Source organism: Caloenas nicobarica, chromosome 16 (assembly GCF_036013445.1).
Source record: "Caloenas nicobarica isolate bCalNic1 chromosome 16, bCalNic1.hap1, whole genome shotgun sequence".
NCBI lineage: Eukaryota > Metazoa > Chordata > Aves > Columbiformes > Columbidae > Caloenas > Caloenas nicobarica.
In genome coordinates, this window is record NC_088260.1 from 2,673,692 (window position 1) to 2,693,347 (window position 19,656).

A 19,656-nucleotide genomic window follows, 5' to 3' on the forward strand; every position below is an offset into this window, starting at 1 on the left:
AACTACCTAAAAAGTCTCCTTGTGGGTCATATGTCCATAATTGTGATGTTTTATTAGAAATACAGACAAGTTGTTTGTGTCTCGCTTATTCTTCTCATGCTCTTATATCCTCTCTTTCATTTTTACAAATATTTTTGGTACTTTGAAACATTACTGTCATTACTGTTTGTATGACCCCTAAAGCAAATTTTCACAACCTCATTTTGCCCAGTTCATCATACTGGTCAGACCATTTCCTTGTTCCTTTCTGCTATTTGTATTCCGCCTTCTAAATCCATGAGTAGCAGAATAACTGCTGGAAGAAACCAAAGCAAACTGAAAAACAAAAACAAACCATGGACAGTTTGGCAAATTTCTTTCCCTGATTACAAAAACTACCTCATCATTCCTCCTGGTGATTCCTTCCCCTCCCCTTCTTCTGTCCCAATATATGCTGTAGAACTGAAGGCATCAAGGTGTGGTTAAACGCAAAAAAACAGCGAGGAGCTACACTTTGTCTTTGAACTTCTCCATGTAGTTTCGTATCTCTTTGGAGTCCCCCAGGTCCATATCCTGGCACACCCACTTAATGTCATCGTCATTGCTACTTAAGATTGAGTTGACAGTAGGACAACCATCGTCGGGTGGGATGGTAGTGAATGTCGTGAATTTTACCCGCTTCCTTTTAGATGTCGGTGAATGTAAAGGTTCAGATTTCTGTTCCTTTCCGAGCTTGGCCCCTGAGTCAGCACTCCTGTGAACCTGGCTCTGAATGTTCTTCTGAGCACTGCCGTTGAGGAGCTGGTTGCTCTCCTCGCAACCCGAGCCTCGGTCGATAATAGTTGTGTGCTCGTCCTGCTGAGGCGAGACGTCTGCTGTGTTCTCCAGCAGTTCTGCTTCATTTCCCAGCCAGACCCAGTCATGCGAATGAGTCATGGTGGCCTGTCCTTCCACCAGAACCTGCTTGTGACGGTACTTCAGTGCAAATGTTGCACAGTTTATTAGGAAGACTAGGATTGCCAGGCAGAAGACCCCGAGCAAAGCGTACATCCCGATCTCCAAATCACTAAGGCCCCTAGGTGTCTGCACCAGGTCATTTTCCTCCATGCCCCCATTGCCTTTTGGGAGGTCTACTTGAGCAGGGAAGTTGGTGAAGTCTATAGGAATGTTCTGCAGCTGGCTATCGTCCGAGAGTTTGCCACCATCCAGCCTATTGTTTTTAATCACTTTATTTTTTATTACAGATTTTGCTGTGGTGCCGACTTTCCTGATGGCACCTTCCTCTCGCTCTGCTGAAGAGCTACCATAAAATCGTCCATCCTGGCCATACCGGTCCTGATCTGACACTTTGTGCCGCCGGTCACTGGCGTGGTTTTCAATCTCATCAGCATCATAATCTCCACCTGTATCGGAGTCTGCATCATTCTGGCCAAACTTGACTTTGATGTTGCCATTCCCCACAGCCAGGACACTTTTCCTCTTGGACTTTTGGCAGGCTTCAGAAATCATCATGTCCACCTTGATTAACATGCCCTGACCTTCACCTTCTGCTGCCACAACTGGCCATTCTAAGGCCGCGTTCTGGTGGATGGAGACAACAGCTTCGTCTAATGATACAGCAGAAAGGGAGAAGTCCTTGGAGTCATAAATGTCCAGCGGAGTAACAGAGCTGTCACTGAACTGAATCCAGGTGCTTACTACAGCTTCCTGAAAGGAGAGGGATATGGTTAAAGACAGGGTCTTAAATAAAACAGCTCAGCCCGTTGCAGCTCATCAATCTCTCAGCTCTGAATGGCAGCTGGAGGAAATGGAAGACAATGGCTCTGCACTGCACTTAAAGCAAACCAAGCTTCAACTGATGGGGCAGAAAATTGGTCACATTTTTCACTAAAGGTTCCACTGTTATCCTTCCTGCAAATGATTTGCAAAAGAACATATAAAATAATTGATATGAGATGTCCCTAATATCAAAGTCCCCATTAACAAGCTACAATTTACATGATTTATAAAGAAAGTCGCTCCTGTCATACAAAAGCTGAAAGAGACAAACCAGAAAAATTACTAGAGGCAATTGAACACATATTTTCCTCATGTTCCCCATACACAGATGTCACAAGGAGCTGTCAAATTAAACAAGACATAAATATCTTAGCAGGAATAAGGAGCTACCACAGTATCTTGGAAATGGTTGGAGCAGAAGATGCACCTGAAAGAAAATGACTCACAGAACAATTGTCATTTTGCTAGAGAAAGGTTTGCTTTAAGTAACACTTTAGCCTTGAGATAATTAAAAAGTCCACTGCGTTTCTACATCAAGGAGAGGAGGATGGGGATTCTGGTCTGATTGCTACAATAAAAATACAAATGGCCTGGATTTAATTGGACTGTCTTTGTTCTCCACAGGTAGCACTGTTAGGAGTCATCATTAGAAGCAAATACAAAGCTAGAGGTCAGCTCTTTGCCATTTGAAATCCCATCCAGATGATACAGATATTTACTTCTCCACGTCTCAGTAGCTTTCTTTGCAGGAGATTTCTTTATTTTGTCGTTTGCTCTATGTCTTTCCTGTTTAGCCAGCAGACGTGCAGGCAGATTGCCGCAGTGCAACTTCACACAAAACCAAAGTTCTTTTCTCCCCAGACCTAAACCGCAAATGGCTCTAATAACTTTACACTCGGATACATCAGAACAACTGGGCTGAAAATCACCATCAGGGAAAAACACTGCCACCCTGTTAACGTCCAGTCATAATACAAATTTACAACCTAATATGGTTTTCAATTGGCTACAATTTGTTACGCTACAGTTACAAACAAAGGGAGTTGCCACCCTTCTAGTTAAATTTAAAGCTTTTCAATGAAAGCAGCAAGGGGCATTTAGCTGTGCAGAAGGCTGGTCTACACTAAATATTTGATTTCCAAAGTGCCATCAGCAAGTTCTTGAGGGACTGGCAGAAGAAAAATAAGCGGTGGCACAACAGGAAAGATGGCAAAGTTCTCGGTGATTCAAATGCACTGCGTAAGGAAATTAAACCAGCTGATCTTTCACTAGAGAAACAACCCTGAAATGGCTGAGCAGACAGAAACACAAAGCTGCAGGGCACAGCTTAAATTTATATCATAGAAATCCACAGTAGAGCAAACCCAGTCCTGGGAAAGTAAAGGATTTTTTTTTTTTTTTAATGGATATGTGTAGAGAGATAAAGATGCAGCTCCTCCGGCAATTCAACACCCTGCTGCCCTCCTGCCTAAACCGGGAGACCAGCCCTGCATATCATGGGGGAGCTGTGCAAGATACACTGACTTTTCATCAACCTATGGAAAGCAAAAACACCAGCATCATTTCAAGCCTGTAGCGCAACAGGCTTGACATTGTCTGCCCACAGTGCTCTTGTTTGGAGAGCAGAATGAGAAAATAAGCACAGAATCTTGTACAGTTAAGGCTGGAAATTACAAGGTCTGTGCCTCCTCCCAGCTCCACTGGGGACTTCCAAGGTTCCACATCTCTACAAAAAGATTGACATTACTAAATCCTTTGTGCATTCCTTAACAGCCAAACACAACGTACCTCATGTTACAGAGCCCCAGATCTGATTATGGCCCTTGCTATGCAATTAGGCTTTCTTGGTGGCAGAATAGCACCTCTGAGGGATCTGGGGTCTCTGTCTGGACACTGGAGTGGAACACATATATTCTCCTTTCCTGTCTTCTTCAAGATATTTACATCCCTGTTTGATTTTCTTATCTTGTCTCCTTTCTACTTTAACAGACCTCAGGCACCTTTCCGGTTAAGAGGTATCCGGCATGGAAAAATTTAGCCCACATGGCTCGAATTTGACAAAGTGGTAAGCAACTTCAAAACAACTTGTGTTCTTTACACTATTTCTCCACTATTCTGCATTCCTGGTTTTATAGAGCAGAAACACAGAAAAATGGAATCTCAGTCAGCTGAAGTTTCCAGGCACACGTGATTTACTATAGATAACAGAGCTCTGCAATAGCTTGGCCATTATTTTCAACCAGCATTGAGGGTTTTTGTTTCCAAGAGACCTTTATTTCTTAGGAAGAACCAATTTTTTTTTTTTTTTTTTTTTTACAATACAGCACAACATTGTCATGCTTGTACTATGGACAGTAGTAATTAAAAGTGAAAGAAAACAAATGAAAGAGGGACAGAATCTCAAATCCTGCCAAAGTATATTGTATCAGCCCCAAAATTCTATTTGGCACCAGATCATCTCCTTTCATTCACATTGTTAAAGGAAAGCTGAAGGCAGGTAAAGAATTTTCCACGATTATAAATTCTGAAAAGCTAAAAAAAAGAAAGAAAAAAGAAATGATTTAGTACCCTTGTCCTTCAAAGAGCTGTTTCTGCAAATCTGATGTACCGCATCAATAAATTCCCTCTGAATCTCTGACAGGGTTCTCCAATTACCATCAGCTGATGAAGATGGATTGGAGCCTTCTTACCTACAAAGTTGCTGCCCCTAGTCTGATGCCCTCAACACTGAGGTGACAAATGCTTGTGTTCATTAATTATCAAGCATAAACAAATAGTTTGAGGGATTATTGGGCTCTCCAATCTTTCTTTCCTCCACTTTTCCTCTCTTTCACATACGCACGGACACACACACACGTACTCAGCTGCACGCTCAAAACAAATGAACCATGAAGATGAAGACAACCAGTGTTGATTATCAAATATCGTGCTTATTAAAAACCTTCTTTATCAAGACACATTTTGTCTATATTTTCCCTTGTGCCTCTGCTGTTCTCTTCCTCCATTCCAGGTACCACTACACACTAGACCAGCAAGTTGACCAGTTCTTCTTGATCTGCTGCAGTGCCACCACCTTTCCTGGCCCTGAGTTACATTGCTGCTTGTCAGTCCAAAGATGCCACTTAATAAGTCTTCCTGCATAAATTCGCAGTTTGCTTTTTTCCGAGTAGTTTTATCTCTCTTGTTATCCATTTGTTATCTTTAGGTGGGTAAAATAAAGGGGAAATTACCAGAGTACAGAAGTAACACGGCACTAATAGAAAGCAACAATCCCCAAGGAGCTCTGTATTGCCTGACCTGGAACACTGCAAATTCTCCCGTACGAGTCACCACAAACTCTATTGTTTGCCGGCTATGGCTGTTCCACCCAGATAAAACAAGGAGGTTCATGCTCCCAAAGGCAGCCTGGCTGCAGGAAGCAGAGCTGGGTGGGAAGCTCAGCCCATCATACAGAGCCTGAGGGAGTCCCACTGCGCTGGGAGCTGCACGAGTTGCCACAGTGATGATTATTTTGCTCTCTAAAGCATCATCCAGCATTCGAATGTCTGCTTATCTTGGGATGTTCCACCGAGCTCATCTGTAGCATCACGGTCAGCGAGTTTGTACAGTGTTCTTCAGAACTTCCCCAAAAAACTGGGGTCAGCTTGGTACCAGGGTATGCTATCCTGTATTCTTCGAGCAAAAACCAGGGGAGTAAAGTGTGTGGGACTGGCTGCATTTTAGAGAGTTCTGCTGCTTAGAAAAACAGATATGAGGACTGATCAGTATATTTGATTTTATTCCATGCCTAGAATAAAGAGCTCTTTTAATGGCCTTCATTCACTAAAGCACAAATAGAAGTATTTGTGAACAAGCCCTCAATTGCTGGGGTCAGCTGCAATAGTCCTGGAGTGAGGCGGGACACCAAAGGGAAGAAATGGATGGCTCTGCAAAAAATAAATACGTTCCTCCCTCAAATAAAGGCAAGGGAATACTGTTCTCAGCAGCTTCTATTAGACCAGCTCTGATTGTTTTATCTGGGGATCTGAATGCCGATATGGGTTTCCCTAGCAATTTTATCACATGAAATATCAAAGTATTATAGGTGCATTTATTCTTAAGCCTGTGGCTCGCGTAGTAAAACTTGATCACTATGATGTGGAAATGAAAGGCAGCCAAGACTCAGATCTTAATTCAAACCATGCATTCCCCTACTGTGTATTTCTTTCTCTCCTTTTTGTCCAATCTGCTCATGCGACATTCCTTTCCAGTGGGAATTTGCTTGTATTTGCAAGGGAAGAATCCAGATTCTTATCTAATAATACATACTTTCTCCCTTTCCCATGCTGCTTAATTCCCTTGTCATACTTGTGAGCCATTACATTGTGCTGTCAGTTTAAAGAAGGTATAAATACAATTTAAGCATAATTTATACTGCCAGAATGGGGTAATGAATCCACACCTTAAAAATACTCCTAATATCTGTTATTTAAGTGTGAGATGCCAGTGAACTCCCAGAACTAGTTTGTATGAAAGACATAAGCTAAACCAGGCCAGCATCATGTCAATCCAACAGGCAGGGACGTGCAAGCAACTCCAGCCTGCTGCCCCAGCGCTCCCACTTCAGTTCATTAGCCCACATGCAGTACCCTACAGTGATGAAAAGCTATGAGACGACTGTGAGTTTCCCTGCAGAGCCAGCTGAAATTTAAGAGTCCTTGAAGCTCACTCGGATCAGAAGACACTTAAACACTGTAGGTTTTCCTTTTATTTACATTTTGGAGAAGCCTTTAAGATGGCAGTGTTGATTTTAACAGCCATCAGCAAGCCAAGTGGAACAGCTTTCCTACCTGAGCAGATGGCCACTAAAAATAGACTGCTCACAGCTACAGTTTGCAATCTTTCAGAAGATATTCCAACTTTGATATTTAGAAGTCGGGCAATCTGCATTTATTTTTAGGCACCTAAATCGTTCATCCACTTCACAGTGCCAATGAGCTCCTCATTGATTTTTACAAAAAGGAAGTACGGGCTCAGCACGCCTCAAGGTCACCTCAGGTAATTAGTTGCCCAACTATAGCCAAAGACATTTAGCTTGAGGCATCCCCCCCAAAAAAAAGCTTATCTTCTTTAGATTGCTAAGTATTTGGAGAAATTGCCAACTTTTCAGGACTCATGTTTTGGCTACTTTGTGCTACTTATGCAGACATGGTGCAGTCATTATAATCAAGGAAATAATCTAGCCATTATATTCATTGAAAGAAAGTCATAGCAAAAGTACTGAATTCATTCCTATGATATTGAAAGATCTGTAATAGCAGAGAACAAATGACTGGCTTACAATATGGTATAAAGTGAGTTGCCCAGTATGTGGAATTAGCTCAGGCCTCCAGGATGAAGGTGCTGCCAAAGCGACCCGGTGACTGTTGTGGAGTTGTTGTGGAGTCTCCTTCTCTGCAGACATTCCAACCCGCCTGGACACCTTCCTGGGTAACCTCACCTGGGTGCTCCTGCTCCGGCGGGGGGGTTACACTGGACGAGCTTCCGAGGTCCCTTCCAGCCCCTGACATCCTGTGATTCCGTGATTCTGTGTGACTCGGGATCGTGCTCAGGATCCACACTGACCAGGACCACAAACCCTCACGGTGTCTGAGCAGGAACTGACCCCCACAAATTCCCCAAAGCGAGGGGTGATGCTCCCAGCTTCTGGTCCTGGTGAAGAGGAGGTGGTGGGAAGACAAGCAGAAGCAATGGGGATGGGCAGGCTCCAGGCTAGAGCTGCTGGGAGCAGAGGCAGAGACTCCACGGGACTCCACAAGAACACGCTGCTCTGTGTTTGCAGGAAACTGGGACAGAAGACGCTGTGCACAGGAGTGGGAAAAACTGACTAGCTGGGGATTGCAACTAAGCAACTAGATTTCCTAGGGTGTTCCAGATCCGAGTATAGAGAAGGTTTTCCACTGCCTTCTAAGAGAGTCTAAGTCCTGCTGCTTTTTTTCCCAGATGGAGTTTGGGGAAGAAACACTGGATTTTAAACTTCTTTTACTAAGGAAAAGGTGCTTGATGTTGTCTTGCTTCTTGTTTTCCAGTTGGTATCTTCAGTGGGCATGATGCAGTAGTGCTGTCTGTAGGAAGAGGACCGGAGGGACAGCAGCATCCCAGCATCCCCGCATCCCCAGCAGCAGAAGGCTCGGCTCAGGGCGAGAGCCTCATATGCCCAGTGACTGCTGTACCGGAAATGTGCCGCTCTGAGGAAATGGAAATTCTCTTCCAAAAGAACATCAGCTTCAACAAAACATTTTTGCTAAAATCATTCCGTAACACAGATGCTGGAAGAAACAATTTCAAAACGAACCACGTTTACACATTTTTACTCTTTTGTATTATTTCATAACTTGCCAGCTGTAGTGACATATACTGACACACCATATCATATTGCCATGCCATAATACAATAGGAGATGTCCTGTTGTGCACTACTGAAATGCCCTGCCATAATATGCCATAACCTGATGTTGATAAGTATCTTTGCATACTCAGGACAGATCACCTATAAATCTGACAAGTTGACAATATATCTGTGCAACCTTTCCAGATTCACAAGCTCTTTTATCTGCAAAGCCATGATTTTTCCAGTGATGCTGTAGGACAAATGGTGCTCTGTCCTACATAACAGAATTGGGTTAGGCATGCTTTAGCTTTGCTTTTACCATCTTTGTCTGAAGGCAATATGTCAGACATGGCTTCTAAGCCCTGGAGAAGGCTATAAATGGGTTAATGACATAAGATTCTTATGTTTACAGGATACAGTAAATGGAACAGATGGGCAGCATGTCCTTCTAGGTTGGACATTTTCCTGTCACTAAGTTATAAAACAATCTAAATTATTTTTATGTTCCAGAAAATTAGGTAGCAATAATGACGAAAATGGGCCATAAAACTTGAGATCTCTCCCTATCTGTGTGAGATGAAATACAGTTTCTGTGAGAGGAGTAGCGGTGGACAGAGTTAATTGCATGGTCCCCAGTTCCACTCTTCAAATCAACTGACTGAAAGGACAATGAACATACAGTGTGTTCCACTGCTACTGACCCTGCTTTTTAGTCTGTTCCAGAGCAACTGTTTGCCTCGATCTGGTGCTATTCTCCAATCTTCTTTTCTACTTTATAGCTCTTCAAAATATTAAAGTGTTGTGACACACCAAGCTCTGTGGTTTCTGGCATGGAAAACAAGGACATGCTCATACAGCAAACAAGGATCACTGTACAAAGACTGCCTGTGTTGTGAACATAACAGATGTTGCATCGTTTAAATAAAGAGTATTAAAAAGATAAATTAGATAAATTAGATTAAGTCCATATTTGAAGGGAAGGAATGAGAAGTAGATTCCAGAGTACCTCTAGACCAAAGCAATTGACATGGACATGTACTACACCCATACTTTAAAGTCTAACTTCTAAACTTGTTATGAATTATCATCTGTACTTCACGTTGATAAAGCACTGTCCCATCCCAAAAGGCAACAACAGTAAATATGGAGTGTACACTACCTGCTTAGGAGTATGAAGCAGCTCCTGGGCAACGGTTGTGGCCACAATAGCCCGACTAGTTGCTGCACTTGGCTGAAGGACGAGTGACAGCCCAGCCACCAGCTGGACCCCAAGGTCTGTTATGGTCACTTTGTCATCCAGCACAGTCACTGTCTTCTCTGCCAGGATGGAGTCAGACAGAGGAGACAAAACCTTTGGAGAAACACAAAAAAATCAACTTAGGAAAAGGCTGATCAATTAAAATAACCTTTCTTAAGGTCATCATCCTTTCTTGTCTCCAAAGCTTTATGCATAGAAATGAAATGGCAGAGCACACTGAAAAGGCAGTCTGATTTCATTAGCAGGGCAGGAAAAACATTCAGTAGAGAGGTTATGGCTGAGCACATTGCATCCAATACTGCCAGCTCTACTATCTCAGTTGTGTTATTTACATTATTCCACTAGAAGAGTTGATCTACACCTTTCTTCCCCTGTTATTCTGTGTTCCCATATGGAAGAGCTTATCAGACTTTCCAACTATTTGAGAGAGAGGTTAGTAACACCTAGCATGTGTCCTTCACTTCTTTGATTGGAAATTACGATTTCTCTTTCTTTTCTGTTTCTGATGGAACATCAAGGTAGTAAGGTATCCTTCCCTTTAATGCAACTAAAGGCTGTACCGCTATCTTTAGTGAACTAGGGATATCTAGTTCTTATTCGTACTTTCTCCTCCACCTTCCTCATCTTGTATGTTCAGCCTAGATTAGCTATATCCACTCTGTGCACTGGCTTTAGTAAGGATTCAGCTGGGGCAGAACTGGAATGTGGTGTTGGCCACTCGTGCCTTTCAGGGTTATTAACCAGGTTGTATTTTTTTTTTCCTTAACCAATGTTTAAATAAGTCAAAAGAAACTTGGCACAATCTAAAGATCTCTGTCTCCAAAAGTCAAAACGGTGACCATGAGCTGACTTATGGTAACCAACATCCATGGGGGCAAGAGCTCTGGCTCCTCACTGAGCCTGCAGGTGCTGACTCTCCTGAAGATCCCTGAGGGCTCTACAGCTTCCAGGTCCTGGCCATGCTGCCTGCCTCAGGCCACCTCCAGCTTGGATCCCTCTCACTGGGTTAATGCTGCACGTCACCCTCTAGAAGCTCACAGGAATGTAATGGGAGATTATCCTGTTTCAAGGTAGCAGAACACTGTTCTGGATTTATGCCCACACACAGGTTCTCTATGGGAATGGCGGAATGTGGCTGTCCCAAGCATGGTACCTGCATCGTTGTCATTCCTACTTCTCGTCCGATCAAAATCCTGCCTTCCTGGAGCTTGGCAACGTGAGGATCCTCCAGTTTCATAAAATCCATCACCAGGTCTGTAATGTCAAACTGCCAGTCTGAGCCCAGCAGGTAGCTCAGCTGGCCCCAAGGGCTGGAATCTTCAGCTACGAATTGCGTGAGGACTCGCACCATGGCGTGCTGGTACTGCAGGGTGCATCCTCTTCCTTTCCGCTCATCTTCATCCTCATCATCGCTGTCTCTGGTGGGTCTTTTTCATCAAAAAAAAACGAAGCACAAAGAAACGTTTTCAAGAATACTAGTGAAAATTAACATTGGAGTGCTAACGGAGAGTAACCCCCTTAAATAGCAGCCCTCCCTCTTGTTGCGTTGGGACGGTTGCTGATTCATGGCTGCCCAGCACGATGAACGGACTGTGGCGCTTCTGCATCTGGCATGTCTGAACTGCTACTCTGTAAGTGGACCTTACAGAGCACCACACCGTACTCTGCTGCCCAGGACACACACACACACAGAGAAGCAAACCCCCCACAAATTTTAAAAGCTTTATTATATCTGCAGATGTCCAGCACAAAGCTGGGCATTCCAGTACTGCTGTTCCTCAGGGAAAGATGCTGCGTTTCGGGTGCAGCTGCTGCAGCTGTTCTTGCTGAGAGTTAAAATCAACTCCATTCATTTTACAAAAACACCCAAGAAATTTAGCAACTCAAACCCACCTTTTGTTGGAAACAATGGGGACACGCCAGCCTTTTATTTGGCTCAGCTCTGTGTCTGAAATGTCGATCTGAAGAGGCAGCCGGGGAACCCAGACTGTGATTTGCAGAGGAGCGCTCAGGTACTGATATGTGAAGTTCACAAGCGCATTCACCTTGCCTTTCATTTCTTTGCCATTGACAAAAACATAGTCACATCTGTCAGACACCTAAGCGGGGGGAAGAGAGAGAAAGAAGGAAAAGTAATTGCTGTGACAAAACAAGCTCAAAGTGCAACCCTGGCATCTCAAAACCAAAAACAAACAAAAAAGGCTCCCTTCTCTTTATGCATGTTAATGATAGCCTCTTACAAAGGGAGCAGCTGAACACAAAAATCCTTCATTGGCTCAGGAGGCATAATTATGCTGGAGATGCCTAAGACTGGATAGTATTTATGAAGCTGGTGGCTGATTTTTGGTTTGTTACGCCACTTGCAGATCACAGTGCTGTGGTATTTATAACGAGCAAGGCTCCTTCACAGCTTGGTCAAGAGGAACCCAATGAACCCAAACAGGTCTCAATGGAATCAGGTAGCAAATCCAAGCCTTGCCCTGATGAGTGACGCTGGTTTCGGTCTTCAAGACAAAGCTGGCTCTGGAGTGGATTTCATCCACCCAAGAGTAACAGAAGTCTCCTTATTTCCTCCACAATAAACATTATCTGTTTATAAATGTTTACATTTTGATTAAAGCTGTAAAGTATTTTTAAACACTGCAGTAGATTTTTCATTAACATGTAAATGCTGTCCTGAAATATAAGCAAGCATTATCATAGTCATGTAAGAGTTATATCAGTAATCACTTCTTTAATCAATGTTGTAATTTACAGACCATTGAGTTTTCTCATTTATTACGTTACTGAGTACTAGTGATAAAATCACTCCTGAATATATAAATCATTAAGAGGGATGCAGATAGTATGAAGTGACTCCGTGTGATAAAGTCATTGTCATATCTATTCCTAAAGGTGTCATAAATGTCTGGGGAGATCCTGTGGCACATTAATCATACACTAAGTGGCTAGCAACAGGAGCTGCTACATTACTAAATGAGCTGGTATGTCTGCAGAAATTAACAGTAAACCCAGCAGATCTCTTCAATTCCTACTCTTGCTCCATCCCATCAGAATTCTATTTCATCACCCATAATGAGCATCGTTAGCGGCGGCAATGTGTCTCCCTACCTGAACATATATTTATATTATCATCTGCTCCCTTTTATCCCCACTCCCATTCCCAATACCATTTTATTCAAATGAGGATTATCAGCTGGAAATGCTCATGTCCCCAGGCTAATCAAACGGATGTTCTCTGTGACCACAGACACAGGAGCTGAATTTTTCCCAGTTTGACGTACACATCCCGCTGCATCCTCTGTCAGGTTTAGGCACTGCTCGCATTCTAGCAAAATATTTGATGGTGGGATTGCAAAAGGAAACTTCAGAGAACATAATACAAGCATTTCTATGACTCGTTCCCTAAGAGGGTTATGCAGTAACTGGGCTCTGTTGACTGAAAACAGTACCACATACTACAACACCAGACCGATCTGTCTGTTTAGGTTTCTCCCTCAGACCATCTAAGACAAGTTTAAAAGCCTGAAGGTGGCAGAAATGTCATCTGATCACCATGAATGGTGTGCCCTATTTTTACATGAATGAACTTGAATAGCAATCCAGCAAGAGGTGCAAACACCACAAGCCAGGGAGCCTTGGTCAGCAATGGTCAGAGAACTGCACTGCACGTGGGGCACAGAACAACTGCAAGGGCCACACGGGAAGCAGTGAGTGTGCCCCGGAGAGAAGACCCCGTGTCTGGAACACTTGACGAAGCAGCTTCAGAGGCTCTTCTTTCTTTAGCCCTATCTTCCTTTGAGCAGAAGCTTTTGGGAGGCATGTCAAGAACACCTAATTTAATTCTGCTTGGAGCAGCAGCCATTGCCATCCAGAGACTCGTTCCATCCTATCCATTTCTACGGAGTTGATCTCAAAAACAAACGAAGGAACTTTCTGAGTTAGTTGTACAAGTTACTTATTTAGGCACATGGTAAAACAAAAGCACATGATGGTAAAAATTTCTGATAATATACTCAGCTTCAGACTGACCAGGTCTGGTCTAGATGTATGATTTAATAATATCTAAAGCCCAGTGTTGTCGGTAACAAAACAAACGTGACTGTCAGGAAAAAAAACACGACAACAATAGTAGCAAAACTGCAATTCCTAAATGTTTCTGGGCTGAGATCCAATCTCCATCTGTATTTGCAGAGCTGCTATATGCCTTCATGGGTATGCAACAAACAAATGGCTAAACAAATATATACAGCATCCTAAGGAGGTGGCTGCTGTAGCTACCACGGAGCCTTTAAATTGCTACAGGATAATATTTATTACTGGACATGTATTAGCAATAGTGGCAGGTCTTTATGAGTTGCATCGAGAAAAACATTACTCTTTTCACCAAGTACAAGCATTGCTAATGTCCTTACACATGCTCTTTCTTCTGTTCCTGAATTTCTGATAAAGAGGTAGCACACACAGTACAGGAGGAGAAAAGCTTATATTGTATTATATTATTGTATGCATTTTAACTGCTGTGTTTTCAGGTATCCATTCTTGAAGCAACACCGATCGCTTCTGACAAAGAAAGGCAATAGAGTTCCCAACTAGTGCCATGCAGGGGATGAAAGGGAGAAGGGAACAGTATCTCAGTGTCTAACTGATAATGCGTGTGTGCTCTCCAGCTGTACTGGGTGAAGGACACTCCTTCTCAAGAAATATTCAGTTAGAGCTATTCCATGGTCTGCAGCTGCTGCAAGCAGCACATCTCAGGTAAGATTCGCTGTAGCAGGCTAAGCAGAAGGACAGCAAGTGGGTTCGCTTCCTTTGCCCTTGTCTCACGGTGTCACTTAAAAAAATAAATAAGAAGGATTTCTCAGCCTCGGAACAAATGCAGATGTACTGATTCTGCTACAATTTACAACATCAGCCAGTTTGTGTGAGGTCTGATGTGCTAAGCAGACGCCTGCCCCCCTCCCCCCAAAAAACGGGTAGGGGTTATGTGGTACAACAACAGAGTCCCTTAGCTCAGATTATCTCGGATGGAAACAACATCACAGTCAACTTGTTTGTGGAGTTCTTCAAAGCAGAACTGGCGTTAGGGAAGTTCCTCTTCCCCGGATTTCCTGCAGCAGAGACTCAGGCACGGATTCCAGAAATCCTCGTTTCCCTCCAGGGTTTGCAATGCTTCTGGAAGGTCCTGCCCACCGGAGTCTACGGAATTTTCTAGTAGAGGCTGCAGACTCTGTGAACAGTGACCTGTCTCTCATCTCCTCTAGTATTTATGCTTTTACTATGAAAGCATTTTCCCTCTGAAAGTGCTTTTTATCTTTGGCATCAGAAGTGAGAGATGATGAAGGGAAAGCCTGCTTAGCCAACACCTTTAAGTGATTGTTTTTTCCCCATTCTCTGCAGCAGATCGGCAAGAAGTTTTGCATTTTAAAGAGCTTTCTGACGCTATTTCAGCAGTTTGACTCGTTAAGCTGCATTCAGCTACTTTTCCCCCCTTTCTTTTTTCTATTTTTCTAACTTCTCTCTCCAGATTAAAACTAAAGTGAAGAAGTCGGACAGCAAAAGGCAGGGCTAAGCAGAATTCCCTAGAGGCTTCTTCTTTGTCTTTCTTTTTTCTGGCATTATATTTTTGTGTCCTTTTGTAACAAAGGCCACTGCCTTTCCAAGTGACTTGGATAGATTCTCTCTGCAACAAATCACATTTTATTGAGTTGACAGAGAAAAAACTACTACCTGGAAATCAAGACAGAGTCACTCCTGAATCATCACCTATGGCACGACGTGACTTTGTGATCTGGGGAGTGAATGTATCTGGTATTCCCAGCCCTGTTACCAGTCGAACGCGAAACCTCTGTGTCTTCCTTTCCTTACTCCTTTCAGATTAAGGTCTCGATCCCACAATGAGCTCTGTATTGCAGAGCTGCAAGAAGGGAACATGAGCTGCCTGAAGCCACCATGAAGGACGTGACGATGGACCGCCTTGCCTCTGCAGCCATTGAGGGGCTGTGGACACTTCTGTGAGAACATCCCCAGTTTGCTGGGTTAAATTCCACTAGAGATCGCTGCAAAATCTTCAATCAATTACTGGCGGAGGCAGATAGTTTACAAAAGACAGATTTTGTGTCAACTAAAAGCTAACACTTTCAAAAGATGGTGAACTCAGAACACTCTTTGGTTTCGTATCTGTCGTACACAGGAGTGGAAAGCACAACTATAAGACCTAAAACTCAATGAGTGGTGCTGACTCTGTGAGCCCAGTCTAAGCTGGCGTATTGTCCTACTGGTTTTTCACCTCTGGAGACATCGGCCCATACCAACAGGTCTCTGGAGGACAGTTCTGAAGGACAAAAAGAGAAGCTTTTAACATAGCAGTCCTGTGAGGTTTATGAACACTGCAAATTTGTGAGGCATTCGTGCATTTTCTAGGTAGATGTCTGTGTGGTTTTCCCTTAATTAAACACCCTGAGGTTTAAAAAGCCTCAGAACTTTAAGACTGAACAGAAATGAGATGATAATGGTAGATGTCCTGCTTGTATTCATCAGGTTCAGAATCTTGTATTTCGGTGTGTAAACCCATTTGCCCATTTCTGTTATACTAATGTAAATGTTGCTAAAATATTCAAAGGTTACATAAATGTTGAAATATTTATGAAAGCATTTCTTTGAGCAAAACGATTTTTCTAGTATCTCTTAAAGGAATCTCAATTTCAACGAAAAAAATTACAGGATAATTAGTGAAGAATAGTGGTGTTCAGCACTTTTCAAATATATGACGCTCCTGGTATTTCAGCTCAGTATCATCACTCTCACATACCAGAAGGGCAATTGAAGCTCATGGAGGTCAAGCTTTGTGAACAAAGTGACTCATTCCATTAAGGAGCACAGAGCACCCGAATGACTTATCCACGGAATATACTGACACTTACATAATATATAGAAAATATTAGACAGTAATAATCATTCCACATGCTTTTTGGACAATCCTTTAGAATTTTGTAATATTCATGTCCTTGCTATAGAATTTCTTCTAAGATTTGTTTTAATAACATACTCTGTAGAAAGGCAATTATCCTTTATTAAATTCTAGAGGTTTTGAGAGACTCTGTATAGCTCTCTAGCCTTGATTCCAATTAAACACTATGGTTTTATACATAAAGGAAATCCTATGCTACATGAACATTAGGTAATGGCAACTGCTCCATAAGAAGGATTTCAATGCCTGGCTGCATAATCCTGAATAATCAATAACCTACTACTGGGAAATGGAACCTGTCTCAAGGCCCATACTATTCATTTTTTCACGTTAAACTCTTGAAGTCTGAAAAGAGTTGAAGCTTCAGACTTGAGCTCTTCCATAATCTCTGGAATTATATTTACAGCTTTGTGACACTGTGAGAGCAGCCTTTAAAATGGAAGCATCCATTAAAGGAGTTGCTAATTGCTAGTGTGACGTGATTGCCAGAGCCACCCCCGGTCCCACCAGCCGCAGCTGGAACTGGGCTCAGTGACTGGGAACGTGAAGCCAAATGCTCCCATCAAAGGGTGAACATAACGGGGAATGCAGGAGTGCAGACTTAACACTGACAAGACTGCCATCTTAATAAATGAAAAGCTTGACTTTTCACATTATGTGCAAGAATAACCATGAAAATGGTTTTACCTGTGACCCACCAAAAAGAAAAGGATTGAATTTGTTTCTTGAAATGGTTCAGGAATGACTACTCCCATTCTGGAAACCATGATGAGGGAGCTGGGCAGGTATTACACTTTAATAACTGATTTAAGCCTCTTTGCTTTGTGTCTCTCTTAAAACTGTCTGCAGTTTTCAACTTGTGTGCTGGTGCTGCTTTGTGCTATAAACAGCTGCCGCATTCCCAATGTGGTTTCAATCCCTGCAATCAGTCCTCAGGCAAAGTTCCCAGCAACCCGCGCTAATGACACAGGGATCGAGCCCCAAGAGCTGAAGAAGAGGAGAACTTTGTAAAATTAGGGCCATAGTTTAACAGCAATTTGGACTGTCCCTGTTGAGAAGGGTCTGTGTTTTTAGTATCAGCAGCCAGATTAGCAAAATCAAGTAGAAACCCCCCAAAGCTAGAGAGCATTTCTTAGGGAAAAGGCTGTACATTATCTAATCTCATTACAAAGATTTTGCTGGCAGCATCGCAGAGCCGAAGCAGTACATTTAACTAACTAAATATCATTCACTATGACAGAACTGAGAGAATAAAAGGGGCACAAAATGCCAGCTGAGACTGGAGGGCATCTATTTGCTCCCAAATGACCAGCTCTTGAAGCTGAACTGTAGCTGCGCTGAGCCACAGGAGCTCTCTGCAGCAGCATTACCACGTAAAACAAAATCTGTCTTGTTTTGTGCACTTTCGAGTCAAGTAATTTCTGAAAATGGGTCTGAACAGAGAGTTTGGCTCCTACTCGCTAGGGAGATGCCAGACTATATATGCAGCATGGCCCCAAATATCTTGCTTGGCAAAGCAGGATCGCAGGGTGAATGCAGGGACTTTTAATTCCAGCTACACATTTTAAACAGTAGTTGCACATTTGAGAACATCACAACGCATGTCATTTCCTAACTTCATATATAGCTACCATATAGAAATTCACGAGGTGTAAATTACAGCTATTGGCAGCAAAGGAAAGGAGAAGCGAACCATCATTTCTTGTGCCTGGATTACGCAAAAAGGTCTGGAGAAAACTGCTTAACTTCCCTTCACACCTATAGCTGTCACAAGACTAATGTTCTTTCTCCCATTTACTTTCCTGGTCTTGATCTTGCAGCTTGGAAGATGATTTTGAAGCACTTTCTGTGGAACTTGAGGCACTGTTATTGCCACTCTGCTCCAATTTTCCATTTGGGATGTATAGGTTCTCTATACTGACCGCACTAACCCAGGAGTGAGCTGGGAGAAGGCATGAGATGACAGGGACAGAAGTCTGCAGAGATACGGTTTAAAGGTTTCTTTAGCTGCCCTTGAAATTGTTGCATATTATGTGATGGCAAGGTATTTACAACTTTCCTTGCTGAATTACAGTATCTCAGACCATGTAAATTTTGAGTTTCAATTTCCACAGACGCTGACTGCTTGGGGGGAGTGGTGGACTTGAACGATATAACATCTGTGAAAGCTTCACATATTGCTGGCCTATATGCCATGTTTTCATCTGACAGACAAGTGTGGTAAAGCTTCATTTTTCTAAAGCTCCTCTGAAGTTCTTCTGTATGTATATTGATGCAAGTAAACCACCGGACTACGAGAAGTAGGGAGGAGGGCAATTAGTGGACATTTATGTATCTCTTATGAACATGTCCATCTGTCGGCTTCCTTACTGGCAAATGGAGATGTTCCTGCATCGTGTGTTAACGCAGCATCTAGACTGGCCTTTCAACTGAATAGATTCACAAATGAACAGCAGACATTTCAACGTTTGTGTCTATTTAGTAAGAATTAATTTCATTTCATAAACTGGCTCACCACAAGTGGCAAAGTCTCTGAAACATTTATGAGTCCTAAATGATTATTTCATGTATGTTCCCTGATGTCAGCAGTATTCACAGAAAAGTTACTCATCCACGTAAGTGATTCCTGGATGGAGCTTTTAAACAGGATCTGTAACCTTGACAGGTGTCTGTAAGTCCCATCACTACAGCTCAAAAAGTGTTGATACCAGCTGTAGTTCCAGTCTTTTCTAGCTATTAAGCTAGAGTTCAGCCTAAAACCCCCTAGCCAGATTTGACACCCTGTCCTGGATTTTAGCTCGTAACAGAAATTCCTAATATCTTTGCAGTGGCCTTTACCTGCGGTTGATGTCACCCTCTACTCATTAGTCCCAATGAAACCAAGAGCCCACTGTTCATTATCAACCACTAAGGGACTTCTTAAAAATAAGATTCCTGTTTCTGTTCCCAGTGACAACCACAACACCCGCATGTGTGGACTAATGTTATATGAATCCATGTTTTAATCTGAATGCATCTCAAAGCTATTAATGCCATTTAAAAATGAGAAGAAACTAGTAAATAAGGGCTTTACAGTGTGGTTCAAGGCTAATACACTGAGACTAGTCTCCAGCTTTCAATTTACCAATACAATAAGAATATAATACCATGTGTACAGCATCCCCTCATGTAGCAACAGGATAAAAGCGAGTCCAAGAATGATGAAACACAAACCCTACGTGTTTACAGTGGCTTCTTTAATATATGTAGCACTGATGATTTTTCAAGCTCAGGTTCTTTTAATGGAAAAAAACTTCCTCAG

At 42.7% G+C, this 19,656-nt stretch overlaps 1 protein-coding gene across 1 annotated transcript in view; it reads right to left on the bottom strand.

Annotated features, from left to right (window-relative positions):
* Nucleotides 1-228: 228 nt before the first annotated feature.
* Nucleotides 229-19,656, bottom strand: part of TMEM132C (transmembrane protein 132C) — a 177,895-nt gene continuing 158,467 nt past the window's right edge. The window contains exons 6-9 of the mRNA XM_065646400.1: nt 11,279-11,484; nt 10,539-10,812; nt 9,287-9,478; nt 229-1,686 (exon numbers count right to left, since the gene is read on the bottom strand). Of these exons, the coding sequence (XP_065502472.1) occupies nt 487-1,686; nt 9,287-9,478; nt 10,539-10,812; nt 11,279-11,484 (1,872 nt within the window). The 3' untranslated portion in view covers nt 229-486. The remainder of the gene's footprint in view (nt 1,687-9,286; nt 9,479-10,538; nt 10,813-11,278; nt 11,485-19,656) is intronic.